Source organism: Crocodylus siamensis, chromosome 4, assembly GCF_052110815.1.
Source record: "Crocodylus siamensis isolate JL-2025a chromosome 4, ASM5211081v1, whole genome shotgun sequence".
NCBI lineage: Eukaryota > Metazoa > Chordata > Crocodylia > Crocodylidae > Crocodylus > Crocodylus siamensis.
This window is the reverse complement of record NC_143398.1, coordinates 153,121,080-153,144,626: the sequence shown is the minus strand read 5'-3', so window position 1 is coordinate 153,144,626 and position 23,547 is coordinate 153,121,080. Positions and strand designations below refer to the sequence as shown.

The following is a 23,547-nucleotide window of genomic DNA, read 5'->3' as shown; positions in this document are numbered from 1 at the left end:
AGTGCACACGTGTGCCTGGTGCACAACAGCAGCGTGCGTAACAAGAGTAGCCATGCTCATGGATGAGGGCGGCATGGGGGGACTTTAGAGGGTGCTTGTGGCAGGGCCTGAGTGTGTGAGGGGTGCACGAGGGCACTGTTTACACAGAAGCTTGGTCCCACTGGCCTATGCAGGGAAACAAGGAGTAGGACATGTTACAGCACAAGTCACCCACAATAGTGACCAGGCCTTTCCCTGCCACTGTCTGCTTCCTCCAGCTGCATGTGTAAGCAAGCACACACAGAGCCACCTCTAGGGCCCACTGTGATCCCAGGGAGTCTGTCCAACCCACATCTAAGCTGTCCAAGCCATGTCTAAGACAATCTTCTGGGCCCAACCAGCCTGGGTATGCCCATTCCCTGCTCCCTAGATTTCTCACACTGGCCAGTATAAAACCCACATAGTACAAAGGAGTTGAGGGGGGGGGCAGGGAAGCATCCTAGGTAAACAGGAACCTACACAAGGCTAAAGTGGTGACAGGAACTAGTTAGGTCCTTCATGAGGCAGCACAGAGAATGAATGGCACTGGGGGCCAGAGCTGCAGCCCCACCAACCCTTTCCCCCCTCTCCCTTCCACCCTCGCTCCACACAGATACCAAAGAGATGGGCAACAGCTGGAAGGATACCCAGGCACAAACAGCTGCCCTGTTCTAGCTATGTCCTACCCAAAAACGCATGAGCCTGGCAGTGCTCTACAGGAGACTTGGCCTCCAGGCCAGTAGCACCTACGCTGGCATAACCCACACACACAATGTTCCCTTTGGACAGCAGGCGCATGGCAGAGGAGATGAGCCTGCTACTGCTACCAGCTTGTACAGCAGCTTTTTCAGCAGGCCCAGCCTTTGAGGGCTCTGAGGCCATGCATTCAAATCCTGCCAAAGATGCCAGCTGGAGGACGAGCATGAAGCCAGGGCATAGCAAGGAGGAGCTCACCTGCTTGTAGGCCACATCCTGCACCTCAGTGTGCTCCTCCTCAGCCCCACTCTCGCCTGCATCGTCTTTCAGTGGAACACAGCCATCGTCCTCCTCCAAGTCATCCTGCGTGCTCTCGCTCTCCGTGGAGCCATCCACAGCAAAGGAGCCCTGCCCCAGGGGCACCTGCTCCTCCAACGGCCCTTCTTGCTGCTCTGTCAGCTCTTCCTCTGTCTCCTCTGGGTGCGTGGTGGGCTGGCGGGGCAGCTCCCCTGTCTTGGTGATGATCTTTGGAGAAAGGGCAAAGGGGGCAGTGAGTTTGGAGGGTACCAGAGACCATGTCTCTGCTTGTGCATAGGGCATGCTCTGGGAGGCAGTGCTTGTGCCCTACCTTCAGGCCAGGGGGGCATATCTCTGTGTCCCTGGTACAGCTGCCATGCCCAGGGGGCACATCTCCATGGCTGCTGCCTCCATGCTCAGGGTGGCTACTCCAGGATGATCCAACCCAGCTCTGCCTGGCCATTGCTGCCATGCTCATGCCCAGAGTGGCACAGAGCACAAGGGTGTTTCCCTGGCACTGCTGCCCCCTACCCAAGACAGCATGGACCCAGGTTGACCCAATATTGCCATGCCTTGCCCAGCCCCTGCTCCTTGCCCACCTTGCCAAGCTGAATCTGCTGCTGTTGCTGCTGCTTCTGCTTCTCCAGGAACTGCTGGTGCTGCTGCTGCATGACCAGCTGCTGCAGGGCCTGGGGGCTCTGGGGCAGTGGCGAGGACTGGGTGCGGCTCAGCGGGCGATGCCGGGGCAGCTTGTTCACCGTCCGCATGTTGGTGGAGATGCGCTCACCCGTCACCAGTGGGGACTGGCCGTGAAGCGGCACTGCCAGGAGGGGGCACAGAGGGTCAGGCTGAAGAGGGGATGGCCACAGCTAGGCCAGCTCTACAGGGCAATGGAAACAGTGCCCTGGACACCTGGGTTCTACCCTTGCTATGATGCTAGGCAGCCAAGTGATCTCACATCCTGTGCTTTAGTGCAACAGAGGTCAAACTGCAACCAGGGCACTAAGATGCTGCATTAGTTAAGTGGCCAGAAGATGCCCAGGGCTTTCCCAGACAGGGTGACTGAGGGGCCTGAAATGATCTGGTTGAGGCCATGGAGGGGACCCTGCTCCAGCCTCCTAATTCCCATCCTAAAGACTCAAGGCTCCAACCCCAAGGATGCTCTGCACTGAGGAATTCCTCCACTGTGAGGGAAGGGGGACAAAGTCTGGGCACTGCAGCAGGGACCCCGTGACAGGACACCTGGGTTCCATCCCCTGCTCTGCTACAGAGTCAGTAGACAGCCTCAGAAGAGTCGTCACTCCCTCTGTGCCTTGGTTGCCCCACCAGAACAACAAGAGAAACCCCTGGAAAGGAGGCAGATGCCCCCTGCCTGTGCCCTACAATCCGTCTGCAACCCCCAGATACCCCCTGCACCACAACTGTGCCAAGCTCACCAGCAATCAGCGTGTTCTGCTGCCGTGCCTGTTCAAGGAGCAGGACATGCTGGAGAAGGGAGGAGTGCCCATGGCTGTTGGTGTCACCCTCCAGCGCCACCCCCAGCAGGCAGCCAGGGATGGATGAGGTGCTCATGAACTTTCCCGTCAAAGCACCGCCCTGGCGCAGTGACTGGATGGCTTGGCGCTCTGCCTCCTGCTGTGTAGAGAGCTTTGGGGAGGCCTGTGGGAAAGACAGGAATGGTGATCGCACAGGAATGGTGATCAGGGATGGGGGACATGAGCTACAGTCACCAGTCCTGGCTTGAATCCTGCCCTGGGATCTACAGCTGGGAGCAGATTGGAGCCTCACTGGGCATGGGTGCAGACATGCACAGGTCAACAGAGCACAATACAGAGAGGAACTCCAGGCAAAGCAATGGCAGGGCAGGCTGCAGAGAGACTACAAACGACTTCTGGCAATACTGGACCCCAGCAGGGCAGGGCAGGCCATGTGTTAGCAGCCAGCGTAGGGGCTCAGAGTGAGATCAGGACTCTGCTAAAGCTGCAGCAATTCTCCATGATCCTGGCTCTCCACAGTAGTGCTTTCCAGAAGTCCTGGGCTGGCGTCAAGGTAAAGCAGGAAACATTCCAGAAAATGCCCCCTGGCTGCCCACCTCTGCCTCAGTTCTGTGCCTGACTGTGGCAAACAGCTCCTCCAGGTCTGGGCTGCCCCATCCGGGAAACAGATAAGTGGATAACCCACTGAAGGGTTCACAGGTTGCAAGTGCCCTTTGCTTCTACCCTGAAGCAAAGAGCTCTCAGCTGCTGATGGATGGGGAAACTGAGGCACAGAGCGTGGTATGCCTGCTCCATGGCTGTGCTAGGAGCCAGGGTTGGGCCAGTGCCAAGACTCAGGAGCTCCTGGATCACGGACTAGTTAGTTTAACCACAGCTGCTGTCCTGGGGTACAAGGCACAAAGGTGTGCAGGGCATCCATACTCACATTAAGGTGGGAGTTAGTCACGGTGACGGTGGCCTGCAACCCCAGGGAGATGTTGGGGAGCGAGGGGGAGGTGTACAGGCTGAGCTGGCTCGCTGTCCCATCCACAGTGAGGGCTCGGTGCTGCGGCAGCATCTGCTGCAGGAAGGAAGGAGCGCACAGAGGTGAGAAGGGAGGCAAGTGGACAGTGCAAGCCAGAGTCCCCGGGGAGCATCGCTGCAGGCTAGGCCACTCCTGCTGAAATGTGGTGTGACGGGCTCTGCAAGCAAAGCACTGGCCAGCAGGGGGAGCTCCCTGCCACCAAAGGCAGAACTAGGGAGGGACAGAGGGAGGGGCAACATCCAAACAGGGATTATCAGGCTTTTTTGTTCAGCATCAAGAGGAAAAAGACCAAAGAAGCCTGAAAGGATGATGGGATGGAGCAGCCCTGGTCCAGGGGGCAAGGGATGCTGCACTGCTACATCCTTGGTACATTGATAGGATGGCCGTGCCTGGGTCACCAACCCACTGGGCAGACCTGAGGCAGGGGGGTCCCTGACTGTCCCCTGACCATCTCAATCCAAAGGGCTCAGAGGCAGGAACTCATCACTGACAGCTCATCCCTGTGCTCATCACTGAGCACTCCCTGATTAGGCCCCGGCCTTGATCCAGGACAGTCCATGAATGAATGTCCCCAGCACTGCTTCTAGCACACTGAGGAACATCCCCCACCTTGCTCCTTGTGCCCCTGAGAATGGCCCCCTAGCCCTGGCCTGAGCAGCCCCAGAGAACATCTTCCCCACACCCATCCAGCCCTAGAGCCCCAACACCATCTCTCACACCAACCCATCCCTTCCAGCCCTGGAGAACATCTCCCTGCTGGCCCCTAATGCCCTGAAGAACATGCCCCTTCCACCCCTGCAGGCACCCTTCTACCCACACTCCATTGAGGATGGGGCACAGCAGGATCCCCCAGCCCATGGCAGGATGGGCCCAGCCTGCATTCCATGCTGCCCCCCACCCCCTTCCAAAGATGCCCCTAGAAAGATACTTTCCCCACCCACTTTGTGCTGGACACCGCCACCCCAATCTACTGGGTCCAGGAACCCTTATCTCTTCTTTGGCTGGCTCCTGGCAGTGAGCTGGCATCAGATCCCCACTGCAGCAGCAGGGAGCAGAGGCTCAGCCTGATTGGGATGCAAGGCAGAGACAGCTCTGCAGCTCCCAGTGCTGTCCACAGCCACATCAAGGTTAAACCCGGTGGCTGGCTCCTCTGGGCCAGTGGAGTGTCAGCCTTGTCCCAGCTCCCTGAGAGCCACCCACCCCAGACAAACTGGGCCCTCAGTGGTCTCAATCCCCACCCCACTCCGGGTAATATTCCACCTGTAAGAGTGCACTCCTCAGGCATGGCTTCTATCCCACAAGGCAGGGAAACAGAAGGCCTTGAACCTCCGATCCATGCCAAGAATGCCCCTATTTCATGGCAGTCAGCTGTGTCCAGCCACAGCCCAGATCTGACAAGCCAGAGTCTACCACCACATGCAGCTCTGGAGAGCAAGTAGCAGGGACCCAACTGAGACTACTCATGGGCTGGGGTCTGGCCTTGACATCTGCAGACAGCCTAACAGGTTCTATGACACTGACATCTGGCAAGGACTCCTTACTAAAGCACCAGGGAGGTCAGACTGCATGGGAGGCCAGGACACATCTGCAGGGAATCTGAGCACAACATGCCAGCTGTGCTTCAAGGCCAGTCCTAGGGCAAAAGGTGCCAGTGACAAGCCCCAGCAGGAAACTGATGCATGGACTCGCACCCCTGTCTCAGGAATGGAATGTACATTCTAGGGCCTGGACTACCACCCACTCCCATCATTGAACAGTCAGCGTCCCATCTACACTCCCTATTTCAGGCCTGGTGCTGAGGGAGAGGACAGGGACAGACAGACGCATACCCTGAGGCAGATAATGTAGGTTTGTACACTCACATGGAGTACAGAGGGATGAGAAGCAGCAGACATGCAGCTGTCTGCAATAGGTGGCTACTGCTATGCTTCACCATTAGGTGGCAGGGGCGCAGGTAATTTGCCTCTAGCAAACTGCCAACCCAGAATGACTTTCTTTATTGGACTGTATTGGAATCCAAATGGTATTTTGACTTCCTTTCACTCATTTCAGTTGTGACAGGGCAGCACTGTGTAGAAATAGGAAATGAGCCTGAAACAGCTCCTTGGGTACCCTGAGTGACCATGGAAGGTCACTGAGGGAGGCGCCTGGGGAGGGCCTGGATGGTGTCTAGCTGGGATACAAGCTTGTTTTCAAAGCAACCTATGTGTGTATATATTTAATGCCAACATCCCAACCAGAGATACAAAATGCTCTTCTCATTCTCCCAGCCCCAGGTGAAAGCCACAAGTCATCCCAGAGCTATTCTCCAATGCTGCCACTCAAAGCCACCTGTGAACAGCATTCCTGTGGCTCCTATGGGACATCTTGTCCATTGTCCTGCACCTACCTGGAGATGCAGGGCCTCAGGCAACATGCCACAAACACAGGTGTGCTTTGGGTGTGTGATGTGTGATCAGTGTAAAAAGAAGCTCAAACTCAGCAATGTCCAAGAGCCCTTCCTCCCTTCATGCTCCTCCACACTGGGAATACTTAAGAACATAAGAGCTGCTATTCTGGGTCAAGTGACAGGCCCAGCTAGTTCCAGGTCCTGCCTAGCACCAGGTGGTCAGAACACTTTATCTGGGCCTAGCTATAGATCCACTCCCTACCACTGGAGTGGCCAGCCAGGGTCAGCTGACCTTTCACCCCAATATAAACTCCTGACCTGGAATATGCTTGTCTCACACAATGGCAGAACACGGATGCTAAGGAAAGAGTATTTAGCAGGGCCTGTGCAGACTGATCTGTCCCTTGCCCTTCTCTCCTTGCAGCATTTCAGCACTCAGAGGCCTAGGAAGGCCTTGTGTGGAACCTGCATCTGTAACTGCTGTGTTTAATACCCACAACCTGCACGGGAGTGTCCAAGCCCCTTTGGACCACAGTTAGTTACATCATCAGCCTCACTGACCTGGTTAAATGACCTGTTTAGGTACTAGACAGGGTGATGGAGTTGCCCTTGTGGTTAAAAGAGCTACAGAGAAGCCCAGACCAGGGAATTAGGAGAGCACAGGGCATGCCATATTCCAACATACACCCACCAGGGCTCAGAGCACTTCCCCACTAGGCAAAGGGGCCTCCCATGCTTCTAAGGGCTGAGGAAATCCATGGGGCCTGGGGAACGGGCATGGGGTGTGGACCACCCTGCAAACCTCAGTGTGGATGTTGGGCACGGAGCCGGTGAAGCCGTTTTCAGCGATGGTGCTGTTGGAGCTGTTGGGGGAGCTGGGGCCAGATCCCGGGGCACTGTTACACACTGAGGACACTGCAAGGGAAACAGAGATGCACACATCAGCTCCTGGCACTGATACCTGCTCCCTAGGAATGCTCCAGAGCTTCTAGACCACAGATACACCCAGCTGGAAGCGCCCCCCTCCCCCAGCCAGGGTGTTAAGCCCTGCCATTTTTGCCTTCCACCAAAGCTCAACCTGCATCACATGTTCAGCACCAGCCAGGTGCTCCTCCCCTGCACAATCTACAGGATAAGAGGGGACCCCTGCCCTGAATGAGCAGACGGGGCTACAGAGCACCTGCCAATGGGAACCAGGGGGCAGCAGGCAAAGGAGGGGAACTGGGGGCAGAAAGGGCCTAAGTGGGGTCTGCTTTCAGCTTAGACAACAATTCAGTCACTTTCCCTCTCTGTGCCTTTTCTTTCCCATCTGCAAAGGAGGGATGCCGCTTCCCCTGATAGGGCTAGAGCTGCGAGGGTTAAATCCATTAGCACCACTGAGTGAAGGAAAGGGTGAAGCACAATTATCACCAGCTGGTCCCAATTCCTGGGCCCACAGGATGGACAAGGGGAAGGTTGGGGAGGCAGGACAGAGCACAGACTTCTGGAGCCACATTCAGCACTTGTGCTCCAGGGCTGTAATCGCTGCTCCCCACCTGCTGTACAATTTCTGCAAGGCCTGTCGGCTGTAGTCAATATGGTCCCATATGAGGCACAGTTGTTGCTGGCCCTTAAGCCCTCTGCCCTCCCCACAGCTGCATCCCTCTCTGCAGGCAGGCATACCCGGGCCAGGCTGGAGGCTGCTGAGCAACATCCTGCACTAGTGCAAGGGACCACGTAGGGCCAGGGCAGGGGCACAGCTGGAGCTTTAACATGGTTCTGGATCCAATGTACCCACGGGGGAAATCCACACACATGCCCACTCCTGGCAGGTTGTGCCTGGGACCTGAGTATGCCTATCCAGCCAGAAACTGCTGCCCCAGTGCCTGGGCACCCACAGGGACACACTCGGCCAAATATAGCCCCCAACCTGGACAGGCAAAAAGCCAAGCACCAGTTCTGCCTTCAAGTTCCTGCCTTCCTCTGCAAGCTCCACCAGTCTCCCACATAGGGGCAGCTGCATGGCCTTCCTCCATCACAGCACCCTCTGGGGTTGCCATGTCCAGGACAGAGCCACAGTTGGAGCACCATTTCATGGACTGTGCTGGCTGCCACCTGCCAAGAACTCTCGCTCCATGCAGTCTGCTGGAGCTCTGCTGGGTTACACCAGCAGCTCCAGAGGATCTGGCCCAGAAGTTTCCATGCTGCTTCCCTTGATACTCAGGCAGACGGTGCCTCTTGACAGCTGCCACAGCTGACAGCCCTGGGTTGATTCCCAAATGTGGCTGATGTTACATGCTACCCATGCCAAGGTGTCTGCCCCTTGCATCCTGTCTCCTCCTAAAATGCCTCCTTGGAGAGCATCTGGCTCTGGGGTACTCCACTGCATGTGCATACATGTGTGCGCAAGCGCACACACACACACACACACACTGAGCAACTGGCTTTGGGGTGATTCCCTCAGTACCAGAGCAAGACAAGGGAGAAGCTTTGCTGTAGGCAGGGCTCTGCCTTGGCTGTGCAGAGACCCCTTGCTCAGGGCAGGCAAACCCAAGGCCCAGGAGCAGACACCTGGGCACTCAAGCCAGGGTGTGGAGAATATATAAGCTTCCAGCATTTCCCCCAAGCCACTGGCTTGGCCTGAAGCCCTGTCAAGGAGGAAGTATCTACAGCATAACCCACACTACAGTCTGCAGGCCACAGAAACCACAAGGTGCCCCCTTCTCAGTTAGCAGATGGATAAGGGTGAATGTGTTGGGGCAGATGACAGCCTCTTGGTCCAAAAAGCATAGGAACCACCCAGCTTAGGCGACTTTTCATTGCTAGAGTCAAACCAGTATATACTGGACGGGAAGAATCCACATGGGGTTTATACTGGCATAACTATACAGTGATAAGCATTGCCTCATGGACAGGCCTGGGGTCTGAGCCCATGGACACTATGGATGGCCCAACTGGTGTGAGCACATACGCCCATCACAGGCCCAGACCAAGCACTCCACATGAGCTTGCACACAACCAGCTCTTGGCTGCCACATGCTGCCCAGTCACATGATCTGAGCACACAGGCGGGGGCCTGGCATGTCCCTATCCGGCACACAGTGTGCGCACAGACAGTCCAAGAAATAGCTGCGCATGGTCAAGCAGGTTCCCCCAGAGTAGGCTGAGATCCAGTACAGCCTTCACCCAGTTAGCGTTTGTGGGTTAGGTGCGGCGGACGGCAGCTCCCTGCTGCTTCCTGTAGAGGATCTACACCTAGCCTGCTGCTGCAGGGTCAGAGCCCCATCAGGAATACAAGGCCATCTCTAGTCAGATCAAAAACCACTGGTCCCAGTTTAACCAGCTCGGCTGACCCTGTGTCCCAGTAAGCATCCTACTGCAGGTCTGACTTCCTGCAGGATAAAGAAGGACATGTGCTAGTCTCCTGGCTTTGAGCATCCCCATCTGTGGAGGATGTCAAGGCTGGATGGCATCAGATCCCTACTGCATCAGGGAGCAGCAGCTCAGGCAGCTCTCCAGGTGGCTGTTCTGAATGCATCTAAAGGGCAGCTCTGCTTGAGAGCCCATGGTCAGAACAATTCAGAACAGTGGCCCCTAGTCTGCATAGAGACCCCACAGTTTGCCACAGAGACCCATCAGCATCACCTTGCCTATTTTACAGATGGGGAAACAGAGACATAGGCAGGGAAAGTGACTTGCCACTAAAACAAACCACCAGCAGAGAGAACCCAGGAATCTGGACGCTTAGCCTAATGTTCCATCTATAAGGCCCTCTGCCACCTGAAGCCCATCCCCTCCAGCCTGAGCACAGATCTCACAGTAGCCTCAAGAGGTTCTCAGTCCATGGAACCACAGGCCACCTGCAGGATCCTGTCAATCTGGAGAAAGCCCTGTGTAGTCATGGGGCCCTGAGGGTGCCACACAGCAACTTCTGTGGGCAGGGCCCACATCCTGCTACCCCTGCGCCTGCTGCTAACCCGTAATCTCGATTGCTCTCTTCTTGAACGTGCTGATGACGGTCCCATCTTTCCTGCGCAGCAGGGGGCTGCTCCTCCTCTCTGCCACCTTCTGTTTTAACCGTGAGCGCACTTTTAAATTGGGTTCAGAGGCTGGAGAGACAAAGGAAAGCTGGATTAACCTTCTGATGCCCCCCATCCAATACCCTCAACCACTTTCCTCCTCCTCTTCCTTTGTCCTGCCAGCCTTTGCTACAGGTCCATATATCTGGCCCTGCACCCCACCCCTGGCCTGTCTCACAGGGGTGAGTTATGGGTGGGTGGCAGCTGGGTCTCTCCTCAAAGCAGAATCACCCACTTGTAGAAGTCCTGCCTTCAGACTGAACCTGAGGCCTCTGGGCTGCAGGTTCAAATCCAGCGCAGTTTGTAAGGAGGACCTCATGGATCTTCTGCTGATGACTGCTCAGTAGCTGCTGTGGGATACAGTCTGGTGTTTAACAGAGCATGGAGCTCTGTACCTAGGAGCTGGGCTTTCTGTACCTTGGGCTTTGTGGCCCTATGGAGGAGCTAGCTCTGCAAATGAGCCCAGCTCCCAGTGTGCCAAGCTTTGGTGGAAGCTGACTGTTAGACACTGTACAAGTAATAACAGCCTTCTGCATGCTATGTGAAGCCACATCAGCAACAACCGTGGCTCCCAGTGGACACAAGAGTTAATCTAATCTCTGCAGTCTGCTGGATCTTGACCCCTTCACTCAGACTGCAGCCCTTGCAATGGTCACTGTGACACCTGCACCAGGAATGCTGGATTGTGACCCTCCCACCACATCACAGGCAGGCATCCAGCCATCTGACTCCCTGCCCTTCCCACCCTGCAGTAAGACTCACCTGTTTTCCGAAGTGGGAAGTCGTCTCTGCTGTCATAGGTGCCAAGCAAGGGGAGTTTGTAGGATGGCGGTGTTCCTGGGCTTCCTGTCTGGGGAGGGGAACTCTGGTCCAACGAGGTGTGGTGGGCTCCCCTGCAGAGACATGGCAGGTACAGCCCTGAGGGAGACCCTTCTCCCTTAGCTGCCTCCATGTAGCAAGGCAGCATCTGGGGAGTCAGGCAGCCTATTGTGCAACACAGTCCTAGTGGGGTCCTAGTTCCATCAGTCAGGCCTTCACGGGGAGGGGGAACCAATCTGGCCCATATTCTTGACCCACATGGCTCTGCCTCCCTGAAAAGTCCTCCAGGTTAAGACACAATTTAGCCCAGGCTCCCTAACTGGCAGCGGAGGTATAGACAGGCTGGAAAGTATCCAGAGGAGAGCAACAAGAACAACTAAGGGCCTAGAAAGCATAGCACAGGATCAGAGGCTGGAGAAATTGGGATTATTGAGCCAAGGGAAGAGAAGGCTGAGGTGGGATTTGATAACAGTCTGGAAATACCTGAAGGGTGGCTATAAAGAGGATGGTGAGGGCCTCATTTCTGGGTCTACACGGGACAGGACAAGAAATGATGGGCCTAATTATAAGAGGGCAGATTCAGGTTGGATATGAGGAAGAACCTTCTCATTCAGAGTGGTGTAGCACTAGCACGGGTTCCCTAGAGGGGCTGGGAAGTCTCCTTCACTGGCAGTGCTTAAAAGCAGCTGGACATGCACTTGGCTGAGCTGGTTTAGACATAGCTGCCTCTGTCTGGGGCAGGGGGATGAATAGAAGTGACCTGCCAGGCCCATGCTCCTCTGATCCCTGTCACCACCCAATCACCTCCCCAGCATCATTGAAAGCCCACAGGAGAAACAGGTCCAGAGCACATGGCTATCAATGTCCACCTCCAAGAGCACAGCAGATACAGCTGGCTCCAACCAAGGCTGTGACATGGATGAGAGTCACAGCGAAAAACCCAGGGCAGCCCTGGCTCCAATCCCAGACCAAGACAGGCTCTCCCCATGCCTGGAGGTTACAAATGCCTGCCCCCAGCCCCCCTACCCCTTACGATGGTGGCAGGCCCAGTTCCTCCCATGGAGCAGACCTGGAGAGCATCAAGGCTAGGCTGGGGTTTAACAGCTGTTGTAAGAACCCAGGGGTCTTGGGTGATCAGAGCCCTCACTTCGCTGCACTCAGACCAAGCAGATGGGGGCAGAATCAGGGACTCATAGGGAAGAAGGGCTCAGTCAGAGTACAAAGGAGGAGGGAGGGAGGAAGGAAGCAGATAGGCAGTAGCAGCCAACCTAGGCTCTGCTTGAGCTGGCTAAGTGGATTTATACCCTAAACATCCCCAGCTCAGGAAGTGGAACAGGTCAATGCAATGCAATTAGCCACTGTGTGTGCCAGGCTGTGCCTTGAGCCAGAGACAAAGGCTGATGTCAGAGCCATCCACCAGGTTTCCCCCCACTCCCCTCAGTGTGCAGCGAAGGCCCAGGAAACTGCTTGCAGTCCAACTGTCTTGATCTTGCTTTCACATTATTTCCTTGCACCCCCATGCCTTCAGAGTGCCATTATGGGGAACTACTCTCACAGACAGACCAGAACACACATGGCCTGTATGTAACCTGCAGCAAGTTCCCAGGCCTCACCCAGCCTGGAAAGACAGAGAGCCCTAGGAGGCCATGTAACTCCTACAGCTTGCAAGAGGAACTGAGTCAGGACATGGATTCAACCTCCCAGCTCTGCCCCTCAGAAGCTTTAAGTGACCCACATCCCACCACACTCCTTCCCCAAAGCAGAGAACACAGATGTCCTGACTCCCAGCTCCAGCCACTGAACCACACCCCACTGCAAAGTCAGGAACAACCCACTGCAGCACTGAATCCCAGCCCCTGTGCCAATCATGAGGGCAGGCTCCTGTGAGGAGAGGCCTGACCCACTTCACCTGCCACTTGCTCCACCCATCCTCATCTCTTGGTGAGAAGAGGCTTGCTGTGCCCACAGGGCACCTACCAGCATTTGGGGTGCTGTGGGAGGGAATGGTTGAGGCTGCCTGCTATCGGCTCTTTTGACTTGCTGAGCAGGAACTCCTGAAGCTTCAACTTCACTTCTGTGCTGGCGATGGCACCTGTAGACACACAGGACATGTCCATGGGCTAGTCTAAGGCCAGCCACCCTGCCCTGAGCACAGCCCCCAAGGCAAGGCTCTCCAGCCCTCCTGGCAGAGCACATGCTGACACTTTCAGCTGGTTCCTGGGCTGAGGAGTGAATGGGCCAGGGCTGAATCACCAATGTCCCCTGCACAAGTCTGGCAAAGGGGAAGGTAATCACAGCCCCCTCAGGTTGGCTCTTATTTAAACATAGCTCCAAGCCAGGCACCCGGACTAGATCTCTTCATCTCATAACCCAAAGCCAAGGCAGGTGCAAAACATGCCCCTGCCACAGGCCACAGTCCCACCTAGGCCACCACTGCTACCATCTCCCAGAATGTAACACTCTACCTCAGGCCTAGCTGAGCTCTCCCAAGTCTTCCCACCCACACCAAAGATGACGGCAGGCTCCACCTTGCCCCGCTTCCCCTTTTCTCTTGGAGCTTCCAGCTGGGTGCCCATGTGGCAAACAGCCTTGCACGGCCTGGGCCTATCTGGTAAATGGCCTGATTTTTTGGGCTCGGCCAGGCATAGTTCAAAAAATAATGTGGACTTGTGGTCAACCAGGACAAAAATACAAGCAAAAATAAGCTGGGGCAGGAAGCACTGGCTCCACCAGCCCCAGCTTCACTAGCTCTTACTCTCTTTGCTCTTCTCCTTGTTGCGAAGGATGAGGAGCTGCTGCTCCAGCCGCTGCTTCTCCAGCTCCTCCTGCCGCTGCTGCTCCCGCTTGCGCTGCTGCTCCAGCTCCTGCTGCCGTTTTGCTGCCAGCATCTCCTGCTGCTGCTGCTGGGAGACAGGGCCCAATCAATGCAATCCCAGGAGGATGTCTATGTGGATGGGGCAGCTAGATGGGGGACCCAAGTTATTCTATCCTTTTGCCACCAGCTATTTTACAGCACCAGCCCATGGGCTGCAGTGCCCTGGGGCCTGCAGTGTGACAGATACCAGGGGCCAATGGAGTGAAAGGCCATGCTAGCAGCAACCTCCCCATCTTCAGGGTGGAGGCAAGGTTGAGCCAGGCTGAGCGTTGCCAGCCAGTGGCAGAGCTGGGAGTGTAACAGGCCCTTGCAGCAGACTGTTGCAGCTTGGAGGTAGCACTAAGCTCCCAGCTCTTCTCCCTACTACCTGGCTAGGTTACCTGAGGTAGGAAATGAGGGAGGCAGTGCCAATGATTTTCCCGAGGTCAGGAAGGGAGCAAGGGGGTGGACTGAAGCCCTAGAAGATCCTAAGAGACTCAGCCTGCATTGTCAGTGCCGGCTTCCCAAGAGGTACAGCCAGGAATGGCTAGGACACCAAGAAGCCACAGGCAATGCAGGACAACTGAATCTCAGCACAGCTCCATTCAACCGCCTTCAGCCACAAACGCTGCTGGGAAGGCTAATCTAGACTGTCCTGCCAAGCACAGCCTGGCTTTGCCAATCAGAGTGGGTGGAAGGAGGATGGCTTGGACTTCCAAATAAAGTCAAGATGTTCACCTAACCATGTGACACCAGGAGCTGGAGCTTTGAGGAAGATGGACCAATGCTGCAGGACATAAACTCACAACAGAACTTGCATCAATGTCATAACTCAGGTCTGGCTCAAAAACAAAAGCACTCCCCTGCTCAGGTCACTGCTGAACACTAAGCAGTATCTCACACCTTCTTCAGAGACACCTGGCCCCATGACCAACCAGGAGATGGAGTCTTTCTAGTAGTGTGTTCCCCACAACCCTTTGACTCCCCTTCAAGGGCCACCCAGGCCCAAGCCTGCTTAGCTTGGGAGCTATAACAGGGCTTCCATCCCAGCTGTCACAGCACAGGGTAGCAAAGAAGCAGCAAGCAGGCTGTAGAAAGGGTTGGCAGGCCCAGCCATGGGGAGCCTCACCTTGAGGTGCTTCTGCAGCTGGACCTCGTGCTGCCGGGTCAGGTGCTCATGCTGCTTCTGAAATTCTGCAAAGAGCAGCTGCTTCTGCAGCTGCTGCTGTTGCTTCAGGGCCAGCAGCTCCTGCTGCAGCTGCTGCTCCCGCACTGTGGGGTCCACACTGGGCAGGCTGGCACGGGCCTCCGTACGCAGGTCCACTGGGGTGCTGCTGCAGGAGGAGTTCGGCATGGCCACAGGCAGCGCTGGCTTCACGTCGACCGCTGGGGAGGAAGCAGAGCCAAGCCTCAGGGACTGTGTCCAAAGGGGGGAGGGGAGCAGGGGCATTGCATCCCAGGAGCCAGAGTACAGCCTGGAGCCTGCTGGACACAGCATCCCAGAGGGCTATAGTCAAACCAGGGTCAAGAAAAAATGACCAAGATCTGGAAGCTGGCAGGTCTCCTTCCCACTCTCCCTCCTTCTCTGTTGGGAACCCAAGAATCACCTCCCCCTCACCTGTCCCCACAATTTAGCCCCAAGCCTTGTCTCATCTGTTCTCTCAACAGTGACTCCTGATTTGCTGTGGGAGGTTGCTCCCTAAGCAAGAGGTTGGATCAGGGCTGCAAACACACTAGGACTCACTGGGTGCCGCCAACATTTGGTCTGCTAATCTGTCCAGTCTGGGCCCTGGCAGGTGCTGTTCTGCAGGAGCAGTGAAGGCCCTGTGGCCAGTGGGTGACTTCTTGGTTCCCAGTCATCAAAGGGGGCATCAGGAAGCATCTCCAATCCTTACCATGTCTCCTGCCCTGCCCCAGCATCACAGGTCAAGAGAAGCCCGGAGCCTCCGGTCAGGAGGTGCTGACCCACCACTCAGCCACTGATGTAGGGTCAGGTATTAAGTGCACAATGCAGCATCACCTCCTGACTGCACCCTTACTGACACCCAGGGAAGCAAGCTGAGCCTAGAGTGCAAGGCCCAGGGGTTGGTCCCCCTGCCAGTCCCAGGGAAGGGGTTGATGGTCCCCTCTAGAACTGATGAGGCCAGGAAGGGCCAGTGCTCCAGGCCTTGGCGCTTGTGTCCATGCCAGAGGGAGGTACCCATCAGCCACGGCCTGTGTGCTGCCTGCCACCTGTGGTCCCCAGGCCCCACTGGCATGGCCATCCTGGGAGCAGACGTGAATCACTGGGCGCGCTCTGGCACACTCTGAATGAGCCTGGCCTGTGGGTGACTCAGCTGCTGACACCCCTGATTCTTTTCCCAGCCTGTTGTAAAACCACGTGTGCCTTCATTAACATGCACAGACACAGGCCTGCCACCCCCGCTCAAGGCCCAGGCCCCAGCCACCCTGCCAGGGGCAGATGGGAACGTATTGGGGCAGCCCGACAGCCTGGGGTGGGGGTGCCCAGTGGGGTCGGCACCTCCTGCTGAGCACAGGCCAAGAAGTCTTTAGAAGAGGCTCCTCCGCCTCCCTGCAGCTTTACTGTAATTACACAGAGAGGTGGGAAATAAGAGGCAGTGCTAAATATAGACAGAGCCAAACAGCAGCTGTTCTGAGAGAGACCGGGCCGGGGAAGGAGGGAGAGAGAGAAGGTCTGAAGGGAACAGGGCGAGGAGTGCTGGGAAACAGGGCTGCTAAGAGTCCCAGAACCATGCAGAGGACATGATGGAGGAGAGAAAGAGAGGAGTGGTCCTCTGTTGACCAGGTCCCCCGAGGAGCTCAAGGCCTCTTCTGGGCATCAATGTGTTATGTAACAAGCACCCCCCTGCACTGCCCTTCTCACACACCCACACTTGTGGCAGTATTCTTTGTTTGTATTGGGGTATTGTATTGGGGCCGGCAGCCCCATCCTGGACCAGGCCTCTGAAGTACAAATACAGAGCCCCTGCCCCACAGAGCTCCCAATCTAAGGAAGGCCAGTGTCATTGCCCCAGGCTTTCAGGGGAAACTGAGGCATGGAGTACCCATCGCCCAAGATCTGCAGGGAAAGAGGCTGCTGGGGAGTTCAGCTTTCCAGCAAGAAGAGATCCTTGGTACCCCAGGGCCAGAGTCAACCTCACCTCATCAGAGCATGAGCCATCCCTCGCTCTGGGTATGTACAGCACCAAGCACAATGGGACCCTTCGTTAGGGTGTTACCATCATAGAAATGGTGGCTATTTGTTATGACACTGACTGCCACCTCAAACACCTCAGAACTCACCTACGAAACACTTTACCTTGGCAAGACTCTAGGGGCCCAGCCCCCACTTCTAGCCAAGCTGCCCGCTCCCACCCCCTGGCTTTTCCATGTCCCCACTTCCATTTGTCCCTCACGGCAGTGTGTTGCCCGATACATTGATGGTTCATTCTTTGGGGTACAGCCTGTCTTACTGTTCTGCCTGTACAGCGCCTAGCACTGCGGTGTCCTAGTCCACAGCTGGGGTCCTCGGATGCTATGCCAGGGCAGGAAGAACACGTAGAGGATGGTGATCAGTATGCCAGGATTGGACGCCACGAAAGAACCAAGGAGAGGGAAGCACCAACAGTCATGACACGGCCTTGGAGCTCAGGCTGGCATCAGACACCGGCAGGCCCCAGCTAAAAGCAAAACCACCTCCATGTTTGCCCTGGTGGAGCAGTAAGCCAGCCCCTAAGAGATGAGATACACACCCAGCCATGTACCATTCCCACCCAAGCAGAGCCACATACCCCCCCCACACACACACTGCTCCCAGCCTGGCTTTCTGCCTTCTCAGTCATGGCTGTGATGTCAGGCAGGTCCATGGACTTAATGGGCACCCCTACCCCTAACCCTGCCCCTGCCATGAGCCAGTTCCCCCCTGGAAGCAGGTCCTTGCCTTTGTGCTCTCCATCTGACACCATCAACAAACAAACCGAATTAAATCTTCATGAACCTGGTTTGGAGGGCAGGGTGGGGTCACTTTGAGGTGTGGTGATGTTTTACTTCCATTTCCTTGGCATTGCCACTGTTAGGGAGGGAGAGTCAGGAGGACCCATTCCTCCCCACAGCCTCATACCCAGCAGCACTGCTTACACCCAGGCCAAAAAGGTGCAAGCATGCTATCAGCTCAGCAAAGCAGGGCCCCGTGCCAGCTCTGCTGAGGTGTCACACAACATGAGACAAGAGAATCCTGCCTGGGCCAGATGTGAGGAAAAAGACTCCTGTGTGGCCTGTTCCCTGTGCCCCTCTCCATCCTGGCAATGTGGAGGAGGTACTCTCTCACACTCATCAAACCCAGGGTACTGGGGCACAGCCATGTTATTCAAGTACCAAAATCCCTTTAAAATCCAGTGGTTGCAATGAGTTACTCAAGATTGCAGAGGGCATGTGTGATGGAATAGGGCACCCAATGTTCATACCCAAGGCAGGAATGCTTTCATAAAGTCTTCCCCCACAGCTGCCCCCCTAGATCCAAGGAGATGAGGTGCATGGGGGATCTCCCTTTCCAAAACACTGGCACTGCAGCCACATACAGGGAAAAATGCACAAGACATCAGAATATCTGGGTCTGTGTGCAATGGGGCCCTACATCCCTGCCTGGGACCAAGCATATAAGGCATCACTTACGGAGGGGGAAATAGCAGTGACACAAGATGGCACCAGGACACCTGGGTCTTAGTCCCCCTCTGACCCGGACCTCCTGCATGACTGTGAGCAAGTCACTTCACCTCTCTCCCCCTTCCCAAGCTACTAAGACTGCCAGCTCCTGCATGTGTGCAACATGGAGCCCTGACAGCCAATGGCCATCTAGGTGCTGCTGTTAAATATGTAGTAACTGATGGGCTGCATTAAACTTTATTTATCCTGTGCATATGGCTACAGATAGACCATGCTTTCACCCACAAGGTCACGCGCTGAGCACAAAGGGACAGGACCAGCCAAGGACACCTCCATGCTGTGCAATCATACACCCCCACCCCCACCCTGTGCCTCAGTTTCCCTATCTGTGAAACCCGATACAGGATATGCAGCTGCTTCTCATGCAGGCCGTGTCCATGCTGTGGTGGCTGTGATTGCAGTGGAGGGCAGACACCCCCTGGCTGCCTCAAGTGCTGGTGGCAGAGTGGCTGTAGCAGCATGGAGCTCTGGGTGGGCTGCACAGCCCTCTTGAGAGGTCAGGTGAGTGCTCGGATACGGTAGGCTCTGTGCTCCCAGCAGTGCTGCTCTCTGGCCTAGAGCTGGGCAGCATGATGCCAGCATGAGATAGTGAGCAGAAGCAGATGAATAAGGCCTCCTCAGGATCAGCCACTCCCAGCTCGGACCCAGCATTGCTGAGGCCACAGGCTGCACATCCCCTTGGGATCTCTCCTTGGTGTGGCAAGTTGATAGTGCAGCAGAATGGTAAGAACAGGACACCGGCTGCCAGGGCCCTGGGGGACCATTCCTGATTCTACCACCCACTCCCCAAGTCAAGTCTTGGGGTCTCCCCTCCCTCAGCCCACCAGAAGAAAGCACTTTGAGGCAAAGGGCATGACACAGGTACAAGAGGCTGAAGCAAAGAGGAAGTAACCCCTTCCCCAAAGCCTACAAGATGACACAGGTCTTGGCAAACCCTGGGGAAGGTGTTTCCTGAGCCAGTTTCCTTCAGGGGGACCTGCTTGGCCTGAGCGGCCTTGCACACAACTGCATCACCAGTCTGGAGCAGCTCTTCTTCAGCCTTAAAGTAATCAACAAGGGAGGTTGGGGGTCACTGTATAGGGGAAAACTGAGGCACTCACAATGGAAGAGATTTGCCCAAAGCCACCTGGCAACCTAGCACAGAGTCCAGGGGCAGAACCCAGACCAGGTACCTGTACATCAGGCAACCCTGGCCGGAAGCATTAAGTGACTCTGAAAACCAGGCCCTAGGGTCACATGCTGGAACCCCAGAAACTGCAGCCTTGTTCACTTGCTCAAGGCTTCATAGAGAGAGAACAGTACCCAGGCACCTGGGCCCCCAGTCCATGCTACTAAAGAGACTGTCACAGAGCTGAGTATGGAAGACAAGCACCCAGGCTCCAGTCTATGCCTAATACCCTGGCCCTCAGTGCTTCCTGCAGACCACTTCCCCTGGACTGTACTCCCTGGGCACTCAGGGACCTTTGCACTTCAAGGAAGGAGGACCAAGACCCAGCCCTAGCTCCAAACACTGCCACAGCCCCTCCCCCAGAGCTAAGCATTGCTGGCGCTGCAGATGAATGAAGCCACGCTCCCGCTGCAGCCGTGAGTAACCGCCTGGCAGACGCAGCCCCATTTGTATGCGAGCAGCAGGGCCGCCGCACTCCAATGAACAACCTGTTCTAATCCAAACAGGAAGTTGGGGGCGGTGGAGAGGGCGTGGGGGGGGAGCGGCCCAGAATACTAATACTCCCTGCTCCCCAGCGTGGGTCATCCTTCAAGACATCCTGACACTGACGCGCGGCTGTGAGGATGGACGGACACATGGACGTCACTGCCAACACATCGATTGATCAAGTCAAATGAGCCTCCAGACAATAACCCATGCCCTAGCCTCACCCCCACCTTACCCCAACCCATGCCCCCACTCCCCCACAGCTGCAACACTGACTGATTGGCACGCCAGAGGTATCTGCAGACAAGCCTGCAGCTCATCTCTAGTGCCAGCATGCCATCGGCAGAGGGAGGAGCAGAAGCAGCCGATGATACCCCTCTCTGGAGCATTCAGTCACTGTGGGGCCTGACTAAAATCTCAGCAAGGAGAATGCTGTGGTGTGGGACTGCACGCCTGCATCCCCTGTAAGTGGCAATGAACTGCAGAGCACACACATTGGGGGATAGGGGGGTGCATGTCACCACATATATTTCTGCATGTACATGCATGGGTAGACGTGTGTTACACCAAGTATCCTCAACCTATTGTACATTTTACGCAACATGGGGAAGCTATACAGGTGTAGTTCTACCTATCCTGGATTTACTACACATGGGCACATGTGTGGGCACATGAGCATTTTCCAGTCAGCCTCAGTTTTCTGTATGGTGCAGGCACGTGTGTGTGTGCATGCCAATGTGCATTTTTTCCAGCAGTCCTCAATATACTGCCCATTGCACCCATGGGATATGCACACTTGTAGCTGCCCTCAGTCTGCTTCTCCCTCTACATCCAGGCCCGACTGACAAGTCAGGGCAGAGGGTGGCAACCAAGGCCCAGAAGCAGGGTTGCACTGGCCTCAAGACAATGCCCCATGTTGCAGGGAAGCCTACACCAGCCCTGTCATCAGAGTAAGAAGGGGTATCCTGATTTTGAGCCCCTTCCACATGTGCAAGGAGCTGCTTCAACTTCCAGAGGAGCCCAGAATCCAGGGGATGCTTTGCCACTTACACCTACACTCCAGACTGCACCTGGGAGGAACAGCCTGGGAGAAGCAGCCAACGATCAGGCCCAGGGCACCACCCCTACTGGGGTACCAAGAGAGGTACCAGTGGGGCAGACCAAGCTCCAGCCTTGGCATCTCTCCTGCAAGGGGAACTAGGGCTTCTCCCCTCCCAGGTACTCGGGAGCCAGGAGCAGGGAGAAGAGGAGGGATCCAGGCACACGTGTGTCCCACACGCATGTGTGCCCCCTTACCTGACCCGAAGCGGAGGCGAACACAGCAGTAGCGGAGCCAGCAGCAGCTGAACCCCCTAAGGTAAGTGGGCCAGAGGGACCGAAGCAGCCAAGCCGGATCCAGTGGGGAAGCCCTGGATCCCTCTTAACTGAGCCAGTAGGGAGCCGCACTCCTGAGCAGCGCGAACAGCGCGCGCTGGTGTTTGTGGCGGCAGGAGAGCAGGAAGGGCCAGGAGGGAGACTCCTGGTAGCGCGGGGCGAAGGCACTGCACTAAGCCAGAAACTAGCAGCAACTCTTACGATGGTGTCGACACGGAGTGCTGCCAGGGCCCCTGCCTGGGGGGCGCAGACTTCCCGGGGCTTGTCTGAGGCCTCCATCCAGACAGAGCCCATGGGGGGGCTGGCATCCCCGCTCCCCCTGGTCTGCAGGAGTTGCCCAGCCAGCCCTGGGAGGGGCAGGGATTGGGGACCCCCACACCTGTGCTGCAGGCACCCACTTTAGGGCCCTGGAGGCACAGGTGGGGGAGCTCCAGGAGCAGGTTAGCAGGCTGAGGGGAATCAGGGAGGCTGAGGAAGAAATTGACAGATATTTCCTTTCCCTGCAGGGTCACACACCCAAGGAAGAAGCACCCCGGGAAGTGCCCTCCACCGCAGAGTGGCAGACGGTCACCTCCAAAACCAGGGCTGCTCGTAACACAGCAGTACCAGTTCTCCAGTCTGGCTGGAGAACAGGTATGAGGCTCTGGCAACTCTGGAGGACAAGGAAGGAGAGGAGGCAACCAGAGAGGAGGCAACTTCACGCTCTCCACGTTCCGAGCAGGCCGAAGGAGCTAAGCAGGCCAGGAGGAAAAAAGCGTCGAGTGATTGTCATAGGTGACCCCATCCTGAGAGGTACAGAGGACCCCATCTGTCGCCAGGACCCCTCGACACGCAAGGTCTACTGCCTACCCGGAGCAAAGATTCAGGACATGAAGGGCATGATCCAGGCCATGATCCAGCCCACCAATTACTAGCCCATAGTCCTAATCCACGTGGGTACTAATGATGCAGCCAGGAGAAGCCCTGATCACTTGATGGCAGACTACCACGCTCTGGGGTGTGTGCTGAAGGAGATAGGTGCACAAGTGGTTTTCTCTTCTGTCCTACCAGTGAGCAGACATGGAAGACAGCATGCAACGTGCATCGTGGAAACCAACCGGAGGCTTCGGGAATGGTGTCTCGAGGCGGGCTTTGGCTTCCTCGACAATGACTGGCACATCATGACAAGAGACATGCTCAGATGGGATGGGCTCCAGCTTTCCCCTAAAGGTAAGCGTGTGTTTTCTTCTAGGTTGGTGGATCTCCTCTGGGGGGCTTTAAACTAGGCTCGTTGGGGGAAGGGGAAGATGAGGGCGGAGGAAACACTGGACTGCCAAACCAAGTAACACCCACAAGAACAGCCCAGCCTAGGCGGACGAGTGGAACATATAGGCAGGTAAGCAACAGGGGCCAGGGCAATGCTGGAAGCAGGGGGCCAGTGCACACAGCCACAGGAGGCCTCAAATGCCTCTACGCAAACACTCGTAGTATGGGAAACAAGCAGGAGGAACTTACCCTCCTGCTGGCTGACACCAACCCAGACATAGTGGGGCTCACTGAAATGTGGTGGGACCCAACGCATGACTGGGCGGTGAATATCAAGGGCTATAGGCTGTACAGGAGGAAAAGGACAGAGAGGAAAGGCAGAAGTGTGGCACTCTACATTAAGGAGGAATACACATCCTTGTCAATTAACAAAGAATTGGAGGAAGGGCACTCTGAAGTGCTCTGGGTTAGAATACAGGGCAGTCGCGGGTTAACGGTGGGGGTGTACTACAGACCACCCAACCAAGGGGAAGAGCTAGACCAGGAATTCTTAAGTCAGCTCACAGAGGTAGCAAAGTCAAAGGACGTGGTCATCATGGGCAACCTGAACTTTCCAGACATCTGCTGGGAAGAGCAGTCAGCCAGGTCTGACCGCTCACATAGGTTCCTAGCCAAAATGCAGGACCTCCATCTAACCCAGGAGGTGCACAGCCCCACCTGGGGAGACGACCTGGTGAGGGGGCTGAAGGTGCTCAACCCCCTGGGCAACAGCGATCATCACCTGCTGGAATTCACCATCCAGCACAAGGTGGCAAAGGCCTACAGCAAGGCAGCAGCCCTAGATTTCAGGAGGGTGGACTTCAATGCACTAAGGAGAATAGTCGGGGAAGCACTGAGGTCC

At 56.1% G+C, this 23,547-nt stretch overlaps 1 protein-coding gene across 3 annotated transcripts in view; it reads right to left on the bottom strand.

Moving 5' to 3' along the window:
- Positions 1–23,547, bottom strand: part of HDAC5 (histone deacetylase 5) — a 100,302-nt gene that overhangs the window by 20,437 nt on the left and 56,318 nt on the right. Inside the window, exons 3-12 of one of the 3 annotated variants that reach the window (XM_090044239.1) lie at positions 14,781–15,037; positions 13,553–13,700; positions 12,775–12,889; positions 10,741–10,871; positions 9,877–10,008; positions 6,723–6,835; positions 3,433–3,567; positions 2,448–2,670; positions 1,611–1,831; positions 973–1,239 (exon numbers count right to left, since the gene is read on the bottom strand). In XM_090044239.1, the coding sequence (XP_089900365.1) occupies positions 973–1,239; positions 1,611–1,831; positions 2,448–2,670; positions 3,433–3,567; positions 6,723–6,835; positions 9,877–10,008; positions 10,741–10,871; positions 12,775–12,889; positions 13,553–13,700; positions 14,781–15,037 (1,742 nt within the window). The remainder of the gene's footprint in view (positions 1–972; positions 1,240–1,610; positions 1,832–2,447; positions 2,671–3,432; positions 3,568–6,722; positions 6,836–9,876; positions 10,009–10,740; positions 10,872–12,774; positions 12,890–13,552; positions 13,701–14,780; positions 15,038–23,547) is intronic. The other 2 variants (XM_090044237.1, XM_090044238.1) reach the window with 2 other exon arrangements.